Source organism: Triticum aestivum, chromosome 1D (genome assembly GCF_018294505.1).
Source record: "Triticum aestivum cultivar Chinese Spring chromosome 1D, IWGSC CS RefSeq v2.1, whole genome shotgun sequence".
Taxonomy (NCBI): domain Eukaryota; kingdom Viridiplantae; phylum Streptophyta; class Magnoliopsida; order Poales; family Poaceae; genus Triticum; species Triticum aestivum.
The window spans coordinates 11393307-11417494 of NC_057796.1; the positions used below are offsets into that span (position 1 = coordinate 11393307).

Here is a 24188-nt window from a genome sequence, read left to right on the forward strand (position 1 = left end):
GTTGATTTAGTTGATTTATAGAACATTTTGATTTAGTTGATTTAGTATGCTAGTTGATAGCTCTAAAGATTTGGCACCACCTAGCTGGATACTTGGAAACAAATGCACCATTTTATTGTTATTTTTTCTGTACATGGATAGCTAGATGCTTTTGTTTTTCTGTAATAAGTTATTTTTTGGCAAAATGTAGGTGCCAATTTAGTTAAATTTGCCACTTGTTTTTTTAATCAATTATATTAGGCAATAGGGGCCAAATTAGATGAAATGTCTTGGTAGGTGGTACCCTGATTTGGTAGATATTTGTGAAAAGTTTTTTCGGCAATAGGTGCCACTGAAATGCTTTGGTAGGTGGTACCTGGTCATCTTATATGTTACTAGATCTTAGGATTATAATTGTCCATCAAATTGCTTCTCGCGGGAAAAGAATCAAATTGCTTCTCGCGGAAGAAGAACCAAATCTTATTAGGCAAGATTTGGCATTTGCCTGCTAGCTATTGGTTCTATTCTAGAAGGTGTTAGTAAGCTATGAAAATATAACTGAAGAAGAACCAAAAATATCACATGCTACTGTTTTTATTTCCTGTGAAGTGGATCATTAATCCTTTGCTCATATTGCTTTAGGAAAATGGCGCCACCACCACCACCACCATGTCGACTGTGCAAGTCAAGGTGCGCCAGCAGCCTTGCAACTGGCAAGCTGTTCGGCATCTACTTCCAGCCGAGTTTTTGTCATGCGGTGGTAAGAAATTATATGAAATGTAAAAAATATTTTATTTTTAGTGTTGGCATTACTTCATTGTGTCATTTTGCTTTTTTTTACACATATCGTCCCATGCAATGGGAGGTTTAAATTCAACAAGCTGACAGGAGACACTGTGACATTTGAGGCTCCTGGGGGGCCGTACACTATGGAGGTCGAGAAAGGACGCAATATGTCGTAGATTGGAGGAGATGGATGGGCCCGTTTCCTCGCCCGCGTGCGTCTTACTGGTGGTGAGTTGATCAGCTTCTCCTTCAGAGCAGAAAGACCCAAGTTGGCTGTCATTTATATCAACCTGGTGGAAGATGACGAAGATGATGAAGATAATGAGGACCCACTCGATGAAGATGATGAGGTCCCACTTCATGAATCCATCGTAGCTCAAAGAATGAGGCTGAGCGAGGAGGAGGTGTGCAACCTATGGGACATAATTCTGCCACGTGATGACTTTGTCGGGGTGCCATTCGTGACCCGCCTGGCAAGTACCATGGTCGATCGACATGATATGGTATGTTATACTTACAAATGCAAATTATCCGATGATACGCTTAGTGTAGAGTCCAATGATATGATGTGTGGAATCTAGTCGATGATATGCTTTAGTGTAGAGTCCGATCACATGTTTATTAGGGTAGAATCCAAGGAACTATTAATAGTGTAGATAATCCATATATACTTATTAGTAGAATTCATGCTTAGTACAAATGTGTAGTACTGTGTCTTTTGATAGTGTAGAAATCTATACTTAATAGAAATATATTTGCAAGAGTATGTGCGAGGCTATTTATTAATTGATATGTTTTTCTTATTCAGAAATTGCCAAAGAGCCTATCTGTGAGTTGTGGTATCGAGCCTGATGAAGAAGGCTCAGCTGGACTATGCCTTACCGCAAGGGGCTCCATCACCACCTGTACTTACCGCATGGACACGGACGGTCGCACACACCATAACCCGGTTGGGTGGAAGAGATTCGTCGTTGGCAAGAATCTTCGTGTTGGACAGGCCATCCTAATTACTATCAGGAACACCCACCGCCCAGGCTTGAGGATGATGATCATCCTCGATATCATCTAGAACTACATATGTGTGTGTGGCTATATCATCTAGAACTACATATGATGATCGTTGTCGATATCATCTAGAACTACATATGATGAGCGTCGTCGATATCATCTAGAACTACATATGATGACCGTCGTCGATATCACCTAGTACTGCTTGAGGATGCATGTTGACTATATATGAAATTGTTATCTAGTACTCCCTCCGTTCCAAATTACATCGTGGTTTTAGTTCAAATTTGAACTAAAACCACGATGATTTGGAACGTAGGGAGTACTACCTAGTACCTATAATGCTTTATGAAATTGATATCTAGTAGTACAAACCGTTACAGCTAATTAATAGTAGCGCGTTCTGGAAAAGCGCTGCTGATATAGTCAATAGTTGTAGCGCGGGTATAGACCGCGCTACTACTAACAGTTAGCTGTAGCACCGTATTAGTAGCGCGGCTGCCCGCGCTTAGCCTCAAAACCGGCGCTACTACTAGGGTTTTCCCTAGTAGTGAAAGGAAAAACAAAACTTATATCAGGAGATTTTGACATGTAAAATGGGGATAATTCCTCTGAAATACCTAGGATTACCAGTATCTGAAACCAGATTAAGAAATGTTCACTTGAATTGTGTGACTGAGAAGGTAGAGAAAAGATGTGGATGTTGGCAAGGAAAAATGTTAGGGTCTATAGCTGGGAGAATTACTCTAGTACAGGCCTGCCTAACTAATACCCCTCTCTTTATGATGTCTTTGTATCCCATACCCAAAGGGGTGATTAAAAAAGTAGACTTCTATAGGGCTAGACTAGTTTGACAGGAAGATGAAGATACGAAGAAGTATCACCTGGTGAAGTGGGACACTTGCTGTCTGCCCAAAGATGTAGGTGGTCTAGGGATTATAAACCTAGAAATGATGAATATAGCTTTGCTTGCCAAATGGTTCTGGAAAATGGAGACTGAAGAGGGGCTATGGCAAGATGTTATTAAAATAAAATATGGGGGGGATAAATGCTTGTCCAGTGATACGTCCATTTTGCATCATGCTTTTATATCGATATTTATTGCATTATGGGCTGTTATTACACATTATGTCACAATACTTATGCCTATTCTCTCTTATTTTACAAGGTTTACATAAGGAGGGGGAATGCCGGCAGCTGGAATTCTGAGCTGGAAAAGGAGCAAATATTAGAGACCTATTCTGCACAACTCCATAAGTCCTGAAACTCCACGAAAGTTATTTTTGGAAATAATAAAAAATATTGAGCGGAAGAATTACGTCAGGGGGGCCTCCACCTGTCCACGAGGGTGGGGGGCGCGCCCTACCCCCCTGGGCGCGCCCCCTGCCTCATGGGCCCCCTGTTGGCCCTCCGGCGCCCATCTTCTGCTATATGAAGTCTTTCGTCCGAAGAAAAATTATAAGCAAGCTTTCGGGACGAGACTCCACCGCCACGAGGCGGAACCTTGGCGGAACCAATCTAGGGCTCCGGCAGAGCTGTTCTGCCGGGGACACTTCCCTCCGGGAGGGGGAAATCATCGCCATCGTCATCACCAACGCTCCTCTCATCGGGAGAGGGCAATCTCCATCAACATCTTCACCAGCACCATCTCCTCTCAAAACCCTAGTTCATCTCTTGTATCCAATTCTTGTCTCTATGTCCGGGATTGGTACCTGTAGGTTGCTAGTAGTGTTGATTACTCCTTGTAGTTGATGCTAGTTGGTTTATTTGGTGGAAGATCATATGTTCAGATCCTATATGCATATTAATACTCCTCTGATTATGAACATGAATATGCTTTGTGAGTAGTTACGTTTGTTCCTGAGGACATGGGAGAAGTCTTGCTATTAGTAGTCATGTGAATTTGGTATTCTTCGATATTTTGATGAGATGTATGTTGTCTCTCCTCTAGTGGTGTTATGTGAACGTCGACTACATAAAACTTCACCATTATTTGGACCTAGAGGAAGGCATTGGGAAGTAATAAGTAGATGATGGGTTGCTAGAGTGACAGAAGCTTAAACCCTAGTTTATGCGTTGCTTCGCAAGGGGCTGATTTGGATCCATATGAAAATGCCAAGTTGTTTAAAGAAAAATTTAAAAGATGGCATGACAAAAGGATACAAAAGCGTGAGTTTAATGTAGGTGATTATGTATTGCTATACAACTCTCGTTTAAGATTTTTTGCAGGAAAACTTCTCTCTAAATGGGAAGGCCCTTACGTTATCGAGGAGGTCTATCGGTCCGGTGCCATAAAAGTCAACAACTTCGAAGGCACAAATCCGAAGGTGGTGAACGGTCAAAGAATTAAACACCATATCTTAGGTAATCCTATAAACGTTGAAACCAATGTTATTGAAACCGTAACCCCGGAGGAATACATAAGGGACACTTTCCGGAACGTCTCAGACTCCGAAAAGGAATAGGTATGTGGTACGGTAAGTAAACCGACTCCAAAACAGTTCTAATGGCAATTTTTCTCTATTTTGGAATATTTAGAAAAATAGAAAAATAAGAAGCAGTCCGGGAAGGACACGAGGGCTCCATGAGGGTGGAGGGCGCGCCCTACCCTACTGGGCGCGCCCCCTACCTCGTGGGCACCTCGTGTGCTCTCTGGACTCCGTTTTCTTGCACGATACGTATTTTGGTCGGTAAAAATTCATTATATAATCTCCCAAAGGTTTTGACTCCTGTATCACGCAAATATCCTCTGTTCTTGTCTCGAGCTGTTTTTCTGACAGATCTAGACCATCATGACGTCTCCAAGTGCCCCCAAGGACAAGTTCTTCAAGAAGGTCATCAATCCCTACCTTGCGGAGGTGCTGCAACACCCTCAAACCATTGAGTTGCATGAGGGGGTGCTGCACATCCGCGATGTTGAGGGACCGAGGAAGACCGGAAGCATGGAGACAAGGCTCGAGGCAATGGAGCAACAAGTTTTCAAGTGCCAGGAGATGGTGGAGCGTGGACTTGACTCCAATCACATGATGATCGCGGAGTTCACCAACAACCACAAGCTCGATGCCAAGGACATTGGGGAGGCCATCTTCAAGCTCCACGAGAAAATCGAGCATCTCCAAGCCCAAATCTATGACCTGCAAAACCCAAACTGTGAGTATGAATATAGATTCAAGAGGATGAGTTTGGCTGCAGATTTAAGGATCCCGGAGACTCGATCATCCTTCTATGATGGCGAGCCTATGCCTTGGAAGATGGACGACAAGCCTACATCATCAACAATCCTTTCACCAGCAAAGGAGACATAATCATATGGGTATGGGCACTCCCCTTGGCAACTGCCAAGCTTGGGGGAGATGCCCTGGTATCGTATCACCATCACACTCCTATCTTTACCCTTTTTCTTAGTTCGATCCTATTAGTAGCATCTTGATCTAGTAGAATAAAGTTTTGGTATGATCTAGTTTTGAGTTTTGCTTTATGACCCCTCTTTGTAATCGAGTACGTAAGCTATATAATAAAGATTAGTGTTGAGTCAAGGGCTTGATTTTCTTGCTATGATCTTGAGTGAATAAAAGAAAAGAGAAAAGAATAAAAAGAAACAAAGAGATCATATTGATCTTATTGAGAGTAATGACTTCACATAGAAAGAGTATGAGGATTAAAAATTGTTGAGAGTTGACAAACATAGCCTTGGTCATCGTTGCAATTAATAGGAAGTAATAAAGAAAGAGAGGTTTCCCATATAAATATACTATCTTGGACATCTTTTATGATTGGGAGCACTCATTAAAATATGACATACTAAAGAGTTGACGTTGGACAAGGAAGACAACGTAATGGGTTATGTTTTCTTATATCTGAGATAAAGTATATTGTCATGGATCATCGAACATGTTGAGCTTGCCTTTCCCCCTCATGCTAGCCAAATTCTTTGCACCAAGTAGAGATACTACTTGTGCTTCCAAAAACCCTTAAACTAGTTTTGCCATGAGAGTCCACCATATCTACCTATGGATTGAGTAAGATCCTTCAAGTAAGTTGTCATCGGTGCAAGCAATAAAAATTGCTCTCTAAATATGTATGATTGATTGGTGTGGAGGAAATAAGCTTTATACGATCTTGTGATGTGGAAGAAATAAAAGCGACCGACCGCATAATAAAGGTTCATATCACAAGTGGCAATATAACGTGACGTTCTTTCGCATTAAGATTTTGTGCATCCAACCCTAAAAGCGCATGGCAACCTCTGCTTCCCTCTGCGAAGGGCCTATCTTTTATTATTATCTTCTACCTTATGCAAGAGTCATGGTGATCTTCACCTTTCCTTTTTATATTTTATCCTTTGGCAAGCACAGGATGTTGGAAAGATCCTGATATATATATCTCTAATTGGATGTGGGGTAGCATGAGTTATTATTGTTGACATTACCCTTGAGGTAAAAGGTTGGGAGGCGAAACTATAAGCCCCTATCTTTCTCTGTGTCCGGTTGAAAGTCCGTAACCACAAGTATTGCGTGAGTGTTAGCAATTATGAAAGACTAAATGATAGTTGAGTATGTGGACTTTCTAGAAAGCTCGGACATAGACTCTTTCTGATGTTATGATAAATTGCAATTGCTTCAATGACTGAGATTATAGTTTGTTAGTTCTTAATAAAGTTTCTGATTCATACTTTGCATTGTGAATAGATTATTACTTGAGCATAAGAAATCATATGACAATATCCATATATGTTGCTGTTATGAGAATAATCATGATGACCTCATGTCCGTATTTTATTTTATTTTATCGACACCTCTACCTCTAAACATCTGGACATATTTATCGTTATCGGCTTTCGCTTGAGGACAAGCGAGGTCTAAGCTTGGGGGAGTTGATACGTCCATTTTGCATCATGCTTTTATATCGATATTTATTGCATTATGGGCTGTTATTACACATTATGTCACAATACTTATGCCTATTCTCTCTTATTTTACAAGGTTTACATAAGGAGGGAGAATGCCGGCAGCTGGAATTCTGAGCTGGAAAGGAGCAAATATTAGAGACCTATTCTGCACAACTCCAAAAGTCCTGAAACTCCACAAAAGTTATTTTTGGAAATAATAAAAAATATTGAGCGGAAGAAATACGTCAGGGGGGCCTCCACCTGTCCACGAGGGTGGGGGTGCGCCCTACCCCCCTGGGCGCGCCCCCTGCCTCGTGGGCCCCCTGTTTGCCCTCCGGTACCCATCTTCTGCTATATGAAGTCTTTCGTCCGAAGAAAAATCATAAGCAAGATTTCGGTACAAGACTCCGCCGCCACGAGGCGGAACCTTGGCGGAACCAATCTAGGGCTCCGGTAGAGCTGTTCTGCCGGGGACACTTCCCTCCGGGAGGGGGAAATCATCGCCATCGTCATCACCAACGCTCCTCTCATCGGGAGAGGGCAATCTCCATCAACATCTTCACCAGCACCATCTCCTCTCAAAACCCTAGTTCATCTCTTGTATCCAATTCTTGTCTCTAAGTCCGGGATTGGTACTTGTAGGTTGCTAGTAGTGTTGATTACTCCTTGTAGTTGATGCTAGTTGGTTTATTTGGTGGAAGATCATATGTTCAGATCCTATATGCATATTAATACTCCTCTGATTATGAACATGAATATGCTTTGTGAGTAGTTACGTTTGTTCCTGAGGACATGGGAGAAGTCTTGCTATTAGTAGTCATGTGAATTTGGTATTCGTTCGATATTTTGATGAGATGTATGTTGTCTCTCCTCTAGTGGTGTTATGTGAACGTCGACTACATAACACTTCACCATTATTTGGGCCTAGAGGAAGGCATTGAGAAGTAATAAGTAGATGATGGGTTGCTAGAGTGACAGAAGCTTAAACCCTAGTTTATGCGTTGCTTCGTAAGGGGCTGATTTGGAACCATATGTTTCATGCTATGGTTAGGTTTACCTTAATACCTTTGTTGTAGTTGCGGATGCTTGCAATAGAGGTTAATCATAAGTGGGATGTTTGTCCAAGTAGGGGCAGCACCCAAGCACTGGTCCACCCACATATCAAATTATCAAAGTACTGAACGCGAATCATATGAACGTGATGAAAACTAGCTTGACGATAATTTCCATGTGTCCACGGGAGCGCTTTTCTCTATATAAGAGTTTGTCCAGGCTTATCCTTTGCTACAAAAAGGATTGGGCCACCTTGCTGCACTTTATTTACTTTTGTTACTTGTTGCTCGTTACAAATTGTCCTATCACAAAACTATCTGATACCTATTATTTCAGTGCTTGCAGAGAATACCTTGCTGAAAACCGCTTATCATTTCCTTCTGCTCCTCGTTGGGTTCGACACTCTTACTTATCGAGTACAAAAAAACCTGGAGAATCCCAGTTTTGATCTAGTCTGCTGAAGATCAAAGAAACTTTTTATAGATTTGTTAAGAAGGAATTGGGAAATGGGGAAAATACCAGATTTTGGGAAGATATATGGTTGATGAAAAAAGTTTGAAAGATGCCTATCCTAGGATATATGATATTTGCTTTGATCATAATATTACAGTTGCTGAGGCCATCCAAAAAGGGTGGAGAGGTTTTTGTTTCAGAAGGACCCTACATGGAGATTTAGAGCTCTGGAACAATCTAAAAAGTAGATGTGAAGAGATTGAAATGAAGGAGGGCAATGATAAAATAATATGGTCTCTGAATGCAAATGGCAAATTTACAGTGAAATCACTTTATAGAAAGCTGGTGGCTGATGGACTCAGATTCCCACAGAAATTTTTGTGGAAAATCAAAGTCCCAGCAAAAATTAGGGTGTTCCTTTGGCTAAGCGTTAGGAAAAGCATACTCATTAGAGATGCGTTGCTGAGAAGAGGGTGGAAAGGGGAAAAACTGTTTTGTGGGAAAGATGAATCTGCTGATCACTTGTTTTTTGCTTACTCAGCGGCTTCTCTGATTTGGAGTTTGATCAAACGTACCTTTGGTTTGAGGAGAACTCCTCTGTCAATGCAAGAGTGCCTTGGATCTTGGTTGAATTCTTTTGGGAAAGATGATAAAAAACTTGTTCTGGTGGGGATTTCTGCAATTTGTTGGGCTTTATGGAAATCTAGAAACGGGGTTATATTTGAGAATAAAAAATCTCTGATCCTATGACTATAATCAAAACAATGACACATTGGATGGTGGATTGGTCTATTTTGCAGATAAAGGAGCATGAAAAAAAGGTGCTGGAGTTGGGGGCAAGATTGCTAGAACGGGTAGCAAGTGAAGTCTACGCGGCCTCTCAAGGGTGGAGAATAAATGTGCTGCGCCTGGAATGAAGGAGAACTCTTTCCTGGAGGATGACTAGACTACGTTGCTTCCCGCTTCTTTGCTTTCGTTCGCTCTCTCTTTTGCGTAGTTTAGTGTAGATCCTGGATGATTGTAATAACGTGGTTGGATTGAAATGTTTAGTTTGGCAGAACTGGTCGTTGGGTGAGGGGTGTGGTCTCAGCCTGGCTGTTGCTCACCCCCTCGCCTACCTGTGGGTTTACTTTCAGTCGGTGTCCTGTAGCTCAAGAACGCGATGGTTTTCGTTAATGAAAATCAGAGGGGTGCGAGCCCTTCTTTTATTGAAAAAAAATCCCCTTATGTTGTGTGGCATTTATACTCCGTTCCTAAATATTAGCCTTTTTAGAGATTCCAATGCGTTCTACATATGAAGCAAAGTGAGTGAATCTACACTGTTAAATGTGTCTATATACATCCGTGTATAGTCCGCATTGAAATCTCTAAAACGGAAGGAGTAGTTAAAGGGTGCTTGGATACGTTTTAGTCTCATGACTAAAAGTAGTGGGACTAAAACTTGCTAGCCTCACTCATGCTTGGATCCAAATACTAAAGAGACTAAAATCAAGGTAATGAGCATTTATTATCCTTCAAACCCTCCAATACAGAACTCGTCTGTGTTGGAGAGGAGTTAAATGAGGAGAGAAAGGACTAATCCACATTTTAATAGGGGTATCCCTGACTAAAAAATTTTAGTCTCAAGACTAGTTTTAGCCCCTCTTTAGTCAAGGGTGCTTGGAATTTTAGCCTCTTAAAGAGACTATTTTTAGTCAAACTAAAATAAGTCCTTTGGATCCAAGCACCCTTAGTTAACTAAGTTGAGAAGCACTGCAACTCCAGAAAACGGCTATGGTTCCTACAAGTCGATTGACCCGTGAATCACGTGGTATGGTGTCGCCTTCCATAGCAGCAGTACGTGTAATCCATCACGAAATCCAGTCCAGCCAATCAGTATCTTATCTCGTGTATCACGCGCCCGCCCCTGGCCCCTGGGTACATGCATGCATGTGAGGGCATGCATCTTCTCTGCACATAACACACTGCCGCATATATCGATGTCCCCTATAAGTAGACATCCATGCAATGTGTTTATGCAGTAGCAAGTTACCAACCAAGCTCAGAAGATTAAGAAACAAGCTTCTTGAGGTCCATTTAGCCGGTGAGTCGGATCACAAATACATATCCCATCTGAATTTTGTCGATCAATCTTTAGCTAGCTAGCGTATTTGGCTTATTAGAAACGCATATTGCTATGGATGAATTAGTTTCAGTTTTGGTGCTACTTTCACTGTAAGACTGACGTGTTTCTAGCTTTTGGAAAATTGATTTGTAGGCTGGTCCATCAACGATGAGCTCCACAGATGTCCCAGCTAGCACCGACAGCCTCGCCGGTGAGTCATGGCAGAAGTCATGGCCAGAGGTGGTGGGCAAGTCCATAAAGGAGGCCAGAGAGATCATACTCAAAGACAAGCCCGACGCCGACATCGTCGTGCTGCCAGCCGGGTCGCCGGTGACCCGGGACTTGAGGCCCAACCGCGTGCGCATCTTCGTCGATACCGTCGACGACACACCCTTCACTGGCTAGCTCTAGCTTTGCAAGCGCGAAAAAATGTATGCGTGCCCCATCCATGCATGCGCATGAATAAGTTTTTAGTAATTGATGAATAAATGCTGGCATGTCGAGCATCAGCATGGCATGGATTTGTGTAACTTTTCGTTCCGTCTTTTTTGTTTTGTTTTGTGAGAGAATCGTTTCATCTACTTATGTGTACGTTGTTTGTGCTTTGGACTAGTTCCTGTTTGAAAGAGTACTAGGTTTGTATCTGAGTACTCATTATCCACAAAATTAGAGAATGGCATGCGCTACCTAGTCCTTCCACGTGGCAGTCCATTTGGTATCCTCTTTGAAACAACTTTGTTGCTGTACGAACCATGCATGCGTTCATGTTCCATTTGATTCTTCCAAACATGCAGAGCACCATATATACATAGATGACGGTCAGTTCCAAATTCATCATCATCATCATCATCAGTGAGTTTTAGTTGCCCGCAGAATTTTATCACTGAAACCATTTAGATCGAATATCAGTTTTTACTGTTGGTCTCATGCGACCGGATCTTCATTGCTATGAAGTTGCTAGTGGTGAACTATCTCGTTTTAGACACGTAGTCACCTGGTGATAAAACATCGATCCCACACCTCTAATGAAGCCGCACATAATATTACTTCCATGTTCTATGGTCATATCAATCTCCTATTTCCTGATTGCACTGGACAACTCATCTCTGGACTTGCATAGCAACTCCTAAAAAATGAAGTACTTAATGGGGGCTCGTACGTCACTAAATGGATTTCACAAAGATATATATTGTCACTAGTACACATTCTTGCAATGGAATTCTTAAAACACACACATATCACGTGCTTGTCTCGCCTCTTCTCGAGACCTTCCTTTGTTGCAAGAAAACACACAATTTGAAGATCCCGTTGGTGGCAAGTTGAAGATGGATCCGCTCAAAGACAAGTTTATTTGTAATAGTCCGAATTGTCCAATATACATCCCTGAAGCCCCACCCAATATATCACACGAGCACAACCAGAGCTGGCCAGGATAATCTCGCCGAAGTCAGAGCCCCTACAGGTTCGAGAGACATGCAGACATGACCGAGACGCCTCTTCGGTCAATAACCAACAACGGGATCTGGATACCCATGTTGGCTCCCACATGTTCCACGATGATCTCATCGGATGAACCACGATGTCGAGGATTCAATCAATCCCGTATGCAATTCCCTTTGTCAATCGGTATGTTACTTGCCCGAGATTCGATCGTCGGTATCCCAATACCTTGTTCAATCTCGTTACCGGCAAGTCTCTTTACTCGTACCGCAATGCATGATCCCGTGACTAACGCCTTAGTCACATTGAGCTCATTATGATGATGCATTACCGAGTGGGCCCAGAGATACCTCTCCGTCACACGGAGTGACAAATCCCAGTCTCGATCCGTGCCAACCCAACAGACACTTTCAGAGATACCCGTAGTGTACCTTTATAGTCACCCAGTTACGTTGTGACGTTTGGTGCACCCAAAGCACTCCTACGGTATCCGGGAGTTGCACGATCTCATGGTCTAAGGAAAAGATACTTGACATTGGAAAAGCTCTAGCTAACGAAACTACACGATCTTTTATGCTATGCTTAGGATTGGGTCTTGTCCATCACATCATTCTCCTAATGATGTGATCCCGTTATCAATGACATCCAATGTCCATAGTCAGGAAACCGTGACTATCTGTTGATCCACGAGCTAGTCAACTAGAGGCTTACTAGGGACACGTTGTGGTCTATGTATTCACACATGTATTACGATTTCCGGATAATACAATTATAGCATGAACAATAGACAATTATCATGAACAAAGAAATATAATAATAACCATTTATTATTGCCTCTAGGGCATATTTCCAACAGTCTCGCACTTGCACTAGAGTCAATAATCTAGTTACATTGTGATGAATCGAACACCCATTGTGTCCTGGTGTTGATCATGTTTTTCTCTAGGGAGAGGTTTAGTCAACGGATCTGCTACATTCAGATCCGTATGTACTTTACAAATATCTATGTCTCCATTTTGAACACTTTCACGAATGGAGTTGAAGCGATGCTTGATATGCGTGGTCTTCTTGTGAAACCTGGGCTCCTTCGCAAGGGCAATAGCTCCAGTGTTGTCACAGAAGAGAGTCATCGGGCCCGACGCATTGGGAATCACCCCTAGGTCGGTAATGAAGCCCTTCATCCAGACTGCTTCCTGTGCTGCCTCCGAGGCTGCCATGTACTCCGCTTCACATGTAGATCCCGCCACGACGCTTTGCTTGCAACTGCACCAGCTTACTGCTCCTCCATTCAAAATATACACGTATCCGGTTTGTGACTTTGAGTCATCCAGATCTGTGTCGAAGCAAGCGTCGACGTAACCCTTTACGACGAGCTCTTCGTCACCTCCATAAACGAGAAACATATCCTTAGTCCTCTTCAGGTACTTCAGGATATTCTTGACCGCTGTCCAGTGTTCCATGCCGGGATTACTTTGGTACCTTCCTACCAAACTTACGGCAAGGTTTACATCAGGTCTGGTACACAGCATGGCATACATAATAGACCCTATGGCCGAGGCATAGGGGATGACACTCATCTTTTCTCTATCTTCTGCCGTGGTCGGGCATTGAGCCGTGCTCAATTGCACACCTTGCAATACAGGCAAGAACCCCTTCTTGGACTGATCCATATTGAACTTCTTCAATATCTTGTCAAGGTATGTACTCTGTGAAAGACCAATGAGGCGTCTTGATCTATCTCTATAGATCTTGATGCCTAATATATAAGCAGCTTCTCCAAGGTCCTTCATTGAAAAACACTTATTCAAATAGGCCTTTATACTTTCCAAGAATTCTATATCATTTCCCATCAATAATATGTCATCCACATATAATATGAGAAATGCTACAGAGCTCCCACTCACTTTCTTGTAAACACAGGCTTCTCCATAAGTCTGTGTAAACCCAAACGCTTTGATCATCTCATCAAAGCGAATGTTCCAACTCCGAGATGCTTGCACCAGCCCATAGATTGAGCGCTGGAGCTTGCATACTTTGTTAGCATTCTTAGGATCGACAAAACCTTCCGGCTGCATCATATACAACTCTTCCTTAAGGAAGCCATTAAGGAATGCCGTTTTGACGTCCATCTGCCATATCTCATAATCATAGTATGCGACAATTGCTAACATGATTCGGACGGACTTCAGCTTCGCTATGGGTGAGAAAGTCTCATCGTAGTCAACCCCTTGAACTTGTCGATAACCCTTAGCGACAAGTCGAGCTTTGTAGATGGTCACATTACCATCCGCGTCCGTCTTCTTCTTAAAGGTCCATTTGTTTTCTATGGCTCGCCGATCATCGGGCAAGTCAGTCAAAGTCCATACTTCATTTTCATACATGGATCCTATCTCGGATTGCATGGCTTCTAGCCATTTGTCAGAATCCGGGCCCGCCATCGCTTCTTCATAGTTCGAAGGTTCACCGTTGTCTAACAACATGATTTCCAGGACAGGGTTGCCGTACCACTCTGGTGCGGAACGTGTCCTTGTGGACCTACGAAGTTCAGTAGTAACTTGATCCGAAGCTTCATGATCATCATCATTAACTTCCTCCCCAGTCGGTGTAGGCATCACAGGAACATCTTCCCGCGCTGCGCTACTTTCCGGTTCGGAAGGGGTGACTATCACCTCATCAAGTTCCACTTTCCTCCCACTTAATTCTTTCGAGAGAAACTCCTTCTCCAGAAAGGACCCGTTCTTGGCAACGAAGATCTTGCCTTCGGATCTGAGGTAGAAGGTATACCCAATAGTTTCCTTAGGGTATCCTATGAAGAAGCATTTCTCCGACTTGGGTTCGAGCTTTTCAGGTTGAAGTTTCTTGACATAAGCATCGCATCCCCAAACTTTTAGAAACGACAGCTTAGGTTTCTTCCCAAACCATAATTCATACGGTGTCGTCTCAACGGATTTCGACGGAGCCCTATTTAAAGTGAATGCGGCAGTCTCTAAAGCATAGCCCCAAAATGAGAGCGGTAAATCGGTAAGAGACATCATAGATCGCACCATATCCAATAGAGTGCGATTACGATGTTCGGACACACCGTTTCGCTGAGGTGTTCCAGGCGGCGTGAGTTGTGAAATGATTCCACATTTCCTTAAGTGTGTACCAAACTCGTGACTTAAATATTCTCCACCATGATCTGATCGTAAGAACTTTATTTTTCTGTCACGTTGATTCTCAACCTCACTCTGAAATTCCTTGAACTTTTCAAAGGTTTCAGACTTGTGTTTCATTAGGTAGACATACCCATATCTACTTAAGTCATCAGTGAGAGTGAGAACATAACGATATCCTCCGCGAGCCTCAACACTCATTGGACCGCACACATCGGTATGTATGATTTCCAATAAGTTGGTTGCTCGCTCCATTGTTCCGGAGAACGGAGTCTTGGTCATCTTACCCATGAGGCATGGTTCGCACGTGTCAAATGATTCGTAATCAAGAGACTCCAAAAGTCCATCTGCATGGAGCTTCTTCATGCGCTTGACACCAATGTGACCGAGGCGGCAGTGCCACAAGTATGTGGGACTATCGTTATCAACTTTACATCTTTTGGTATTCACACTATGAATATGTGTAACATCACGTTCGAGATTCATCAAGAATAAACCATTAACCAGCGGGGCATGACCATAAAACATATCTCTCATATAAATGGAACAACCATTATTCTCGGATTTAAATGAGTAGCCATCTCGAATTAAACGAGATCCAGATACAATGTTCATGCTCAAAGCTGGCACTAAATAACAATTATTGAGGTTTAAAACTAATCCCGTAGGTAGATGCAGAGGTAGCGTGCCGACGGCGATCACATCGACCTTGGAACCATTCCTGACGCGCATCGTCACCTCGTCCTTCGCCAGTCTCCGTTTATTCCGTAGTTCCTGTTTTGAGTTACAAATATGAGCAACCGCACCGGTATCAAATACCCAGGAGCTACTACGAGTACTGGTAAGGTACACATCAATTACATGTATATCACATATACCTTTGGTGTTGCCGGCCTTCTTGTCCGCTAAATATTTGGGGCAGTTTCGCTTCCAGTGACCACTTCCCTTGCAATAAAAGCACTCAGTCTCAGGCTTGGGTCCATTCCTTGGCTTCTTCCCGGCAACTGGCTTATCGGGCGCGGCAACTCCCTTGCCGTCCTTCTTGAAGTTCTTCTTACCCTTGCCCTTCTTGAACTTAGTGGTTTTATTCACCATCAACACTTGATGTTCTTTTCTGATCTCCACCTCTGCTGATTTCAGCATTGAATATACCTCGGGAATGGTCTTTTCCATCCCCTGCATATTGAAGTTCATCACAAAGCTCTTGTAGCTTGGTGGAAGCGACTGAAGGATTCTGTCAATGACCGCGTCATCCGGGAGATTAACTCCCAGCTGAGACAAGCGGTTGTGCAACCCAGACATTCTGAGTATGTGCTCACTCACATAACTATTCTCCTCCATTTTACAGCTGAAGAACTTGTCGGAGACTTCATATCTCTCGACCCGGGCATGAGCTTGGAAAACCATTTTCAGCTCTTCGAACATCTCATATGCTCCATGCTTCTCAAAACGCTTTTGGAGCCCCGGTTCTAAGCTGTAAAGCATGCCGCACTGAACGAGGGAGTAATCATCAGCACGTGATTGCCAAGCGTTCATAACGTCCTGGTTCTCTGGGATTGGTGCTTCACCTAGCGGCCAAGGGGGTGCCTTGCCCCCCAAGGCAAGTGGGAAGCCCCCCCCACCCTAGGGTTTCTAACCCTAGGCGCATGGGGGGAGGCCCATGGGGGGGCGCCCAGCCCACTAGGGGCTGGTTCCCTTCCCACTTCGTCCCAAGGGGCCCTCCGGGACAGGTGGCCCCACCCGGTGGACCCCCGGGACCCTTCCGGTGGTCCCGGTACAATACCGGTAACCCCTGAAACTTTCCCGGTGGCCGAAACTTGACTTCCTATATATAATTCTTCACCTCCGGACCATTCCGGAACTCCTCGTGACGTCCGAGATCTCATCCGGGACTCCTAACAACTTTCGGGTTTCCGCATACACATATCTCTACAACCCTAGCGTCACCGAACCTTAAGTGTGTAGACCCTACGGGTTCGGGAGACATGCAGACATGACCGAGACGCCTCTCCGGTCAATAACCAACAGCGGGATCTGGATACCCATGTTGGCTCCCACATGTTCCACGATGATCTCATCGGATGAACCACGATGTCGAGGATTCAATCAATCCCGTATGCAATTCCCTTTGTCAATCGGTATGTTACTTGCCCGAGATTCGATCGTCGATATCCCAATACCTTGTTCAATCTCGTTACCGGCAAGTCTCTTTACTCGTACCGCAATGCATGATCCCGTGACTAACGCCTTAGTCAAATTGAGCTCATTATGATGATGCATTACCGAGTGGGCCCAGAGATACCTCTCCGTCACACGGAGTGACAAATCCCAGTCTCGATCCGTGCCAACCCAACAGACACTTTTAGAGATACCTGTAGTGTACCTTTATAGTCACCCAGTTACGTTGTGACGTGTGGTGCACCCAAAGCACTCCTACGGTATCCGGGAGTTGCACGATCTCATGGTCTAAGGAAAAGATACTTGACATTGGAAAAGCTCTAGCAAACGAAACTACACGATCTTTTATGCTATGCTTAGGATTGGGTCTTGTCCATCACATCATTATCCTAATGATGGGATCCCGTTATCAATGACATCCAATGTCCATAGTCAGGAAACCGTGACTATCTGTTGATCAACGAGCTAGTCAACTAGAGGCTTACTAGGGACACGTTGTGGTCTATGTATTCACACATGTATTACGATTTCTGGATAATACAATTATAGCATGAACAATAGACAATTATCATGAACAAAGAAATATAATAATAACCATTTATTATTGCCTCTAGGGCATATTTCCAACACCCACTTGGGCCTCGCCAATGCCTCAGACGGCGAGTCGCTTTCGGCCGCAATCTTGTGCTGCTCTCTGCAAAAGGCACAAGGATCGTTTACAAATATGACTAACGTGTGCAGTCGAATTGATCAGAAACTAAAATTACCAGCAGTCTCATGAACTCCGTCGTGACCGGGTTTGTCTCGTAAACCTTCTTCACTTGGTCCCAACGGTGCCGGGCACTGAGGACATCACGCTCCTGCGGGACGGTGAACTCCGCCAAGGGGTCTGGGATGCCCAGACTCGCGGCTTCCACGTCCTCCTTGGCCCATTTGGACCTCTTTCCGCCGTAACCACGGCTTCCGAGGTGGTGGCTCCCAATGTTCCTCTCTTGAAGCCCCTTCATGTACTTCGACTTTTTTTGGCAGCTTCGGCCTCGCAAGCCTCCTTGAATATTTGAAACTGCTCTTCTGTGATTGTCGGATTATCCTTTACAATCTGGGAGTAGGGTTCCTTCTTGTCGATGATCCTTGCTTTCACTCGACTTTTCCAGGCGGCCAACGCGTCGCTAAACTTGGTCATGGCATGTTTGTTTATCTTCTTCATTGCCGGGTCCTTATCTGGATCTTCATAATCCTTCTCATTCTGGCCCGGGAACAAGAATATCTGGTGAAACTTCTTTAGGAGGGAGGGCCTCATATTATCTTATCTTCTATAGTTTCTGACCGTTGATGGTGGCGGTTGTCCGTACGCTGCAGCCTATTTGATTGCCGTAGCACGAGCGTGCTTCCTCGGGCGCCTTTGGCTCAAAATTTCCATCGTCCACCTCCGTGACAACCAGTCTAGTAGTCCTAAGTTTGTTAGGAAGTCATTGCCTCTTTGCTTTCGGTTCTACACCGGCTCCGCTCCCCGAGGCAACGCCAGTCTCAGTCTCAGCGTCGGTCTCGATGTCGGTCTGAGTCTTAGCACCGGTCTCAGTCTCAGCACCGGTCTGCGTGTCGGTCTCAGTCCCCCATGCCACCGGTGGGCCCAGCAACAACATCGGTTGATCGACGGCAAGGCTCAAAAATTCATCTGCCGCCCGGTAGACGTCGTCGCAATCACCAGAACCCTGTCCTTCATCGTTGCTAGCCATGTTTCCTATGATTAAATCTATTCAATTAACATAGGCCACTCAGCTTCATTCCCTGGAAACAGTGTTCAAATATCCCTCTTCGACACCGCAACACATGTCCAAATATACACGAGCAACCACATTTTCAAATTTCACAAGCTAATTCAAAAACAAAGTGTAGAAGAAAATTCATTTAACTACTAATAGAACAAAATTCAGTTAACTTTAGTGCTCTATAATGATGAAAGGAAAAAAAAAATTAGTTAACTACTAATTTCATTCATTTAACTTCACCTAATTATTCTACTGTACCACTACTACTAGCAGCACTACTAACCTAATTAACCTAGCAAAACTCTACTGCCCTAACTGAAAAACATCTAATTAACATCTGCTAGTACCACTACTGCCCTAACCTAATTAACATCTACTGGTATCACTATATACTACAAGCAGCATATACCCTAATTAAACCCTACTGCCGTAACTAACTTTTGCTGTAAACCAAATTTTTTGCTCTAAACTAATTTTTGCTCTAACATCTAGTACTTAACATCCTTTGCTCTAAACTAAATTTTTTGCTATAAACTAACTTTTTCTCTACTAATTTTTGCTCTAAAATGCAGAGAGAGAGGAGTGGGGGGGAGGGGTGGGGGACTTACAGAGAGGGGAGACGGTGGCGGGGAGGTGCTCGGCGACGGAGGCAGGGGCGGAGAGGCCGGGCTCGGGCACGGGCAACGGCGGTCCTAGGCGGGCTCGGGCGACGGTGAGGTGGGGGCGGCGACGTTGAGGTCGAGGGCGGCCTCGGGCGGCGGCGGTGAGGCTGAGGGCGGCCTCGGGCGGCAGCGGTGAGGATGACGGCGGCCTCGGGGGGAGACGGTAAGGTTGCGGGCGTCCACGCCGGCAGGAAACGGCGGCGAAGTGGGGCGACGGCGAATTGGAGAGAAGGCGGCGAGGGCGAGGGATTTGGGGAAGAAGTGGTGGCCGGGGGGAGGGAAACCGCTGTTTAAGTGGAACGTAACGGTAGCGCATTCTTGAAAACGCGCTATAGCTAAGTTAGCTACAACGCGTTTCCTGAAACACGCTACTGCTATTCCTTTCTCCTTTTTCCCCTTTTTTCATTTATTTTTCTTTACATTTTATTTTTTTCCTTTCTCCTTTTTCTATTTCTTTCATTTTCATTTACTTTTCTACTTGTTTTTCATTTTATTTTATTTTGGTTAGCAGTAGCGCCTTACACATAAACGCGTTGCTACAACAAAATTAGCGGCAGCGCTGTTTCTGAAAGAGCGCTACTACTATGTGTAGCCGATTGGCTTAGTGGTGGGAATTTTTGTAGTAGCGTTGTTACAGCGGGACGCGCTACTGCTATATATGTATCTGCAGCGCGGTTATTCCGCCCGCGCTACTGCTGTCTAGCAGTAGCGCCTTTTTTAACATACGCTACTGCTAAAGTTCTGTGTATAGGATTTTCCCTAGAAGTGTGTGTCCACGACAGAAGTGGCTGAGGCGACAGTTCATAATGATATGCCATCTACAGGTGAGAGTCTTGCACAACAGCTCCAGCTCCTGGTGGTGCAGAGGTTGCTAAGGCGACTGTTTCGCGAGTTGGTCTTCCACCTAGGCGTCGTAGCCCCCGCAAGCAATCAACAGACATACCCAACGCACCGGCTATAGCTAGGAGCAGTAGAGATGAGTCTGGTTATGTTCCTGTGTCCACACTGTTCCCACCACCTGCCAAAAGCAATGTTATGGAGAAACCGGAAGACCGTGGTACAACTGATGCAGGTGTCAAGCCGGGCACGAGTGATGGAGGTAAACGTCGGGAGCAAACTGCGTGTTTACCCGCAGTGGAGAACCCCAGCCTAAATCTGCGCACTTCCAAGCTCCCAGTCAATGTTGGTGTCCCCTACAGCCCAAACAAGAAGATTGTCAAGAAAGCTGCGGCTGATACCGCTGACAACACGCCCCGCCCTACGAATAAGCCCGATGATTCTGCAGCGGCCGATTCAGATATGTTTGTTGATCTCTCACCCTTGGATTGTGCCCCGCAAGTTGTTTGCGGTCCGGCCAGTAGGCATGAGAGGCACCCAATGGCCTTCACCCCACCGAGCTTTAGCCTTGGCATCAGTCAAGATCAACCAGTGGTGCAAGATCCTACGCCAGTTGCCTTTGCTTTCCCAGGAGGCATGGCCGCAATGATGGCACAACCAATGGTCGAGGGCAGGAAGGCTGTCAAGTTCGCAGAACCGATCGTCCAAGGTACATTTCTTCTGCGCTTATCATTTTCTTGTATACATCTATGTAGTCTGACTTTTGTCCCAATCAATTTTTCTGGGGTTCTCACCTGTGATGGCAACTGTTATGTGATGACATGGCAACTGGATTTGCTGCACCATGTCACCTACATTTTTGTTGCCATGCTGTATTTTCCATTCGGCAACCACATGGCAACTGAAGTTGATACAACATGGCAATTGTACTTGTTCTCACATGGCAACTACAATGCACTACACATGGCAACTGGATTTGCTGCAGCATGTCACCTGCATTTTTGTTTCCATGCTGTATTTTTGATTCGGCAACCACATGGCAACTGGAGTTGACACAACATGGCAACTGCAGTTGCTTTCACATGGCAATTACAGTGCCATACACATGGCAACTGGACTTGCCTCCACATGGCAACTCCCTACTTTTTGTACCTACATTTCATATCATGCACCTTTTTATTTTCACACTACATTTGTTTTGTTTTCCAGGTATCCTAACCCACTTTTTGATCCTTGCAGGAACCCCTGAGGAGATTTTGCCATCACTTGATGAAGTTTACCGCAGGATTGAGGAGGCAACATTGCAGAGGAGGTCCTCACGAGGTCAGGGGCAATCAAGTTCCAACGTGCCTGCTGAGACGGTATCTGAGGATACCATTAGAAGTGCCACCCCTAGTTCTGTGAGGCAGCAGAGGGTAGTTCACCCACCTCCCGCGGATGACTACAAGCCCGAAGTCAAGGCCACAAAGGAGCAGAACCAGCTGTACGATATTGTCAAGCGATTTGGAAATGCGAGGGCCAGCAGCAAGCACATGAAGGAGCTGAAAGCGTAATGACCACACCACATAACCTCTCATTTTGCTTTGCTCTTTTTACCATTCATCTTTTTTCTACTTTCTAGATATGATCCGTTTACGTTTTATCTCTTCTTTTTTTACTTAGTAGACATGATTCTTTCATGTTATATCATTTTCATACAGCTCATGTTTGGACAGAACCAAGGTCATACCATGCGAAGCGACGTACGTCGACCTGGGTGATCCTGCCGAGTCCGTGAGGCCACTCAGTAAAATGTCGACGAATGTAGTTGCATGTGGGATTGACTTCGTCAACAAGCATATGGATATGTCTCACGGCAAAACAATCATGCATTACAGTGTGACCTGCAAAATATGGGATGGTGACTTCCACCACAAAATCCCGAGGAAGCATTTTGCTGCGCACGGTGAATTCAAGCTCACAATGAAGAAATGTGTGAGTACTCCTTCCCTTTTTGCACATTATTTCCTCCCATGGTATGTTTTTTGCCAGTAGCTACACCCTGTTTATGTGGCAGCTGTTTCATGTGGCAACAGCTGCCATGTAAACTGACTTTTGATTTGCATCCCCGTACAAACTATGTGTCAACTTCAAAGTAAAATACAGGGCAACTTTGTTCATACATGGATGGCAACTTCCTATAAGTACCCACTATAACTAAACATTTCTATGTGATTCTACTTTTTGGCCCCTTGCTGCTTTATGTCACTCATGTGCCTCTTACCGCAACCGGTGATATCCTTACACGTCATTTTCCCAATTACACCATTTTATGTTCTTCATGTGAACTCTGCTTCTTCTTTCCTTCATTTTACTTGCAGGTCCTGTTCCCCATGTTCCAGGAGCTTGCACCACATGACCCGCACGACAAGTGTGGTCACCACTACGCGGTCTGCCTTGACCTGAAGAACCAACGTTTTGAGGTGCTTGATTCAATGCGTTCGGCAGCTGATGCAGACCTTACTACGCATGGTGAATACTTCATCAACAACCTCAAAGAGACATGGAACCGTCACTACGAACACTCAAAGGTCCAGATCAGACATTTTCCAATTGAGTACGTGGCGACTACGAAGCAAGGGAACAAGTAATTTCCCATCTCTTTCTTCATCTGCCCTCTACACCAATGCTAACCCTCTTTGTTACATTTGAATTGAAGTTTATCATTGTTATCTCTGTCCTTTGCGAGTTCACCTGATTCTTTTCTTGTACAGGACGGACTGTGGCTTTCACACGTTGGAATACCTTGCAAAGTGGGAAGGTAGACTGGTTCCTGTTGTCACAGCTGCAATGGTCGTTGAGCTTCGGAAAACTTACACATGGAACTGGTTGACGAATGAAGATTTCAACAAGCGGTCCGGAGCACGTGAGTTCGTAGAGGAAGCTGTCAACAAAGTCACCAAGAAGTACAAGTGATCACGTGGGGCTCTATACTGAACGCCTACCTTACATTCTGTTGCCGAGGAATGTAAGGTACTACCTTTGTTCTTTTCAAAACTATGTCCGTGTGCTATATTATGACTGCAACCCCGCGTAGCCTAGTATGTAGTGGTGGTGTGTGGGTGACATTTGAATATTTTCTGTAAATATATGTGTGGACGTGAACCTATTTAGGCGTGACAGCAGATACATTTATGTTTATCATTATTATTATGCTTTCATCGTTGGTAGCACCAGTTTGGTGTTTTGAATGCGTCTACGATGTTTTAAAACATGGCAAATGTAGTTCATCAGACATGGTTAGTGAAAATTATCGTCGTTTTTCATTTGTCTGTTTGGTTCTTTTTTTTCATCGCTAACTGTACCGGCTAGCATGGTAGTTTGATCATGTAGCCGTAACCTTTTTGCGGTTGCTGCACGTGACGCTTTTCAACTTGTTTCCCATAGATTGCACACAACACACTATGTGTGACTAAAATGCGTTGAATGAACACGGAGATATACGCGATGCATAGTCATTACAAATAACATGGCATATTTCAGTAGAACTAACATGGCAGATTCAGTATAAACAACACAGCAGATTCAGTATAAATAACATGGCAGATCCAGTATACTTAACATGGCAGATCCAGTATACATAACATGGCAGATCCAGTACACAGAACATGGCAGGTTCAGTATAAAATATCATGGCAGATTTAGTATAAAATAGCATGGCAGATTCAGTATAAAATAGCATGGCAGATTAACTATACATAACATGGCAGATTAAGGATACATAACATGGCAAATTAAGTACCATACACGTGGCAACTGCAGTTATCCATTCATGGAATTTTCCTTCAACTTCTGATGCCCCTCAAGAGTCATTCTCCCATTTCTAAAAAATTTAGA

The 24188-nt window shown here is 44.2% G+C and overlaps 1 protein-coding gene across 2 annotated transcripts; it reads left to right on the forward strand.

Annotated features, from left to right (window-relative positions):
• The first annotated feature begins 10104 nt into the window (after positions 1-10104).
• On the forward strand, positions 10105-10970 carry LOC123179912 (subtilisin-chymotrypsin inhibitor-2B). 2 transcript variants are annotated; one of them, XM_044591820.1, is made up of 2 exons: positions 10105-10250; positions 10425-10970. In XM_044591820.1, exon 2 carries the CDS (start codon positions 10440-10442, stop codon positions 10674-10676), a length of 237 nt encoding a protein of 78 aa, XP_044447755.1. In that variant the 5' UTR covers positions 10105-10250; positions 10425-10439; the 3' UTR covers positions 10677-10970. The 2 variants fall into 2 exon arrangements, with proteins under 2 accessions (XP_044447755.1, XP_044447757.1); XM_044591822.1 differs by having other exon boundaries at positions 10134-10250; positions 10403-10970.
• Positions 10971-24188: the final 13218 nt, after the last annotated feature.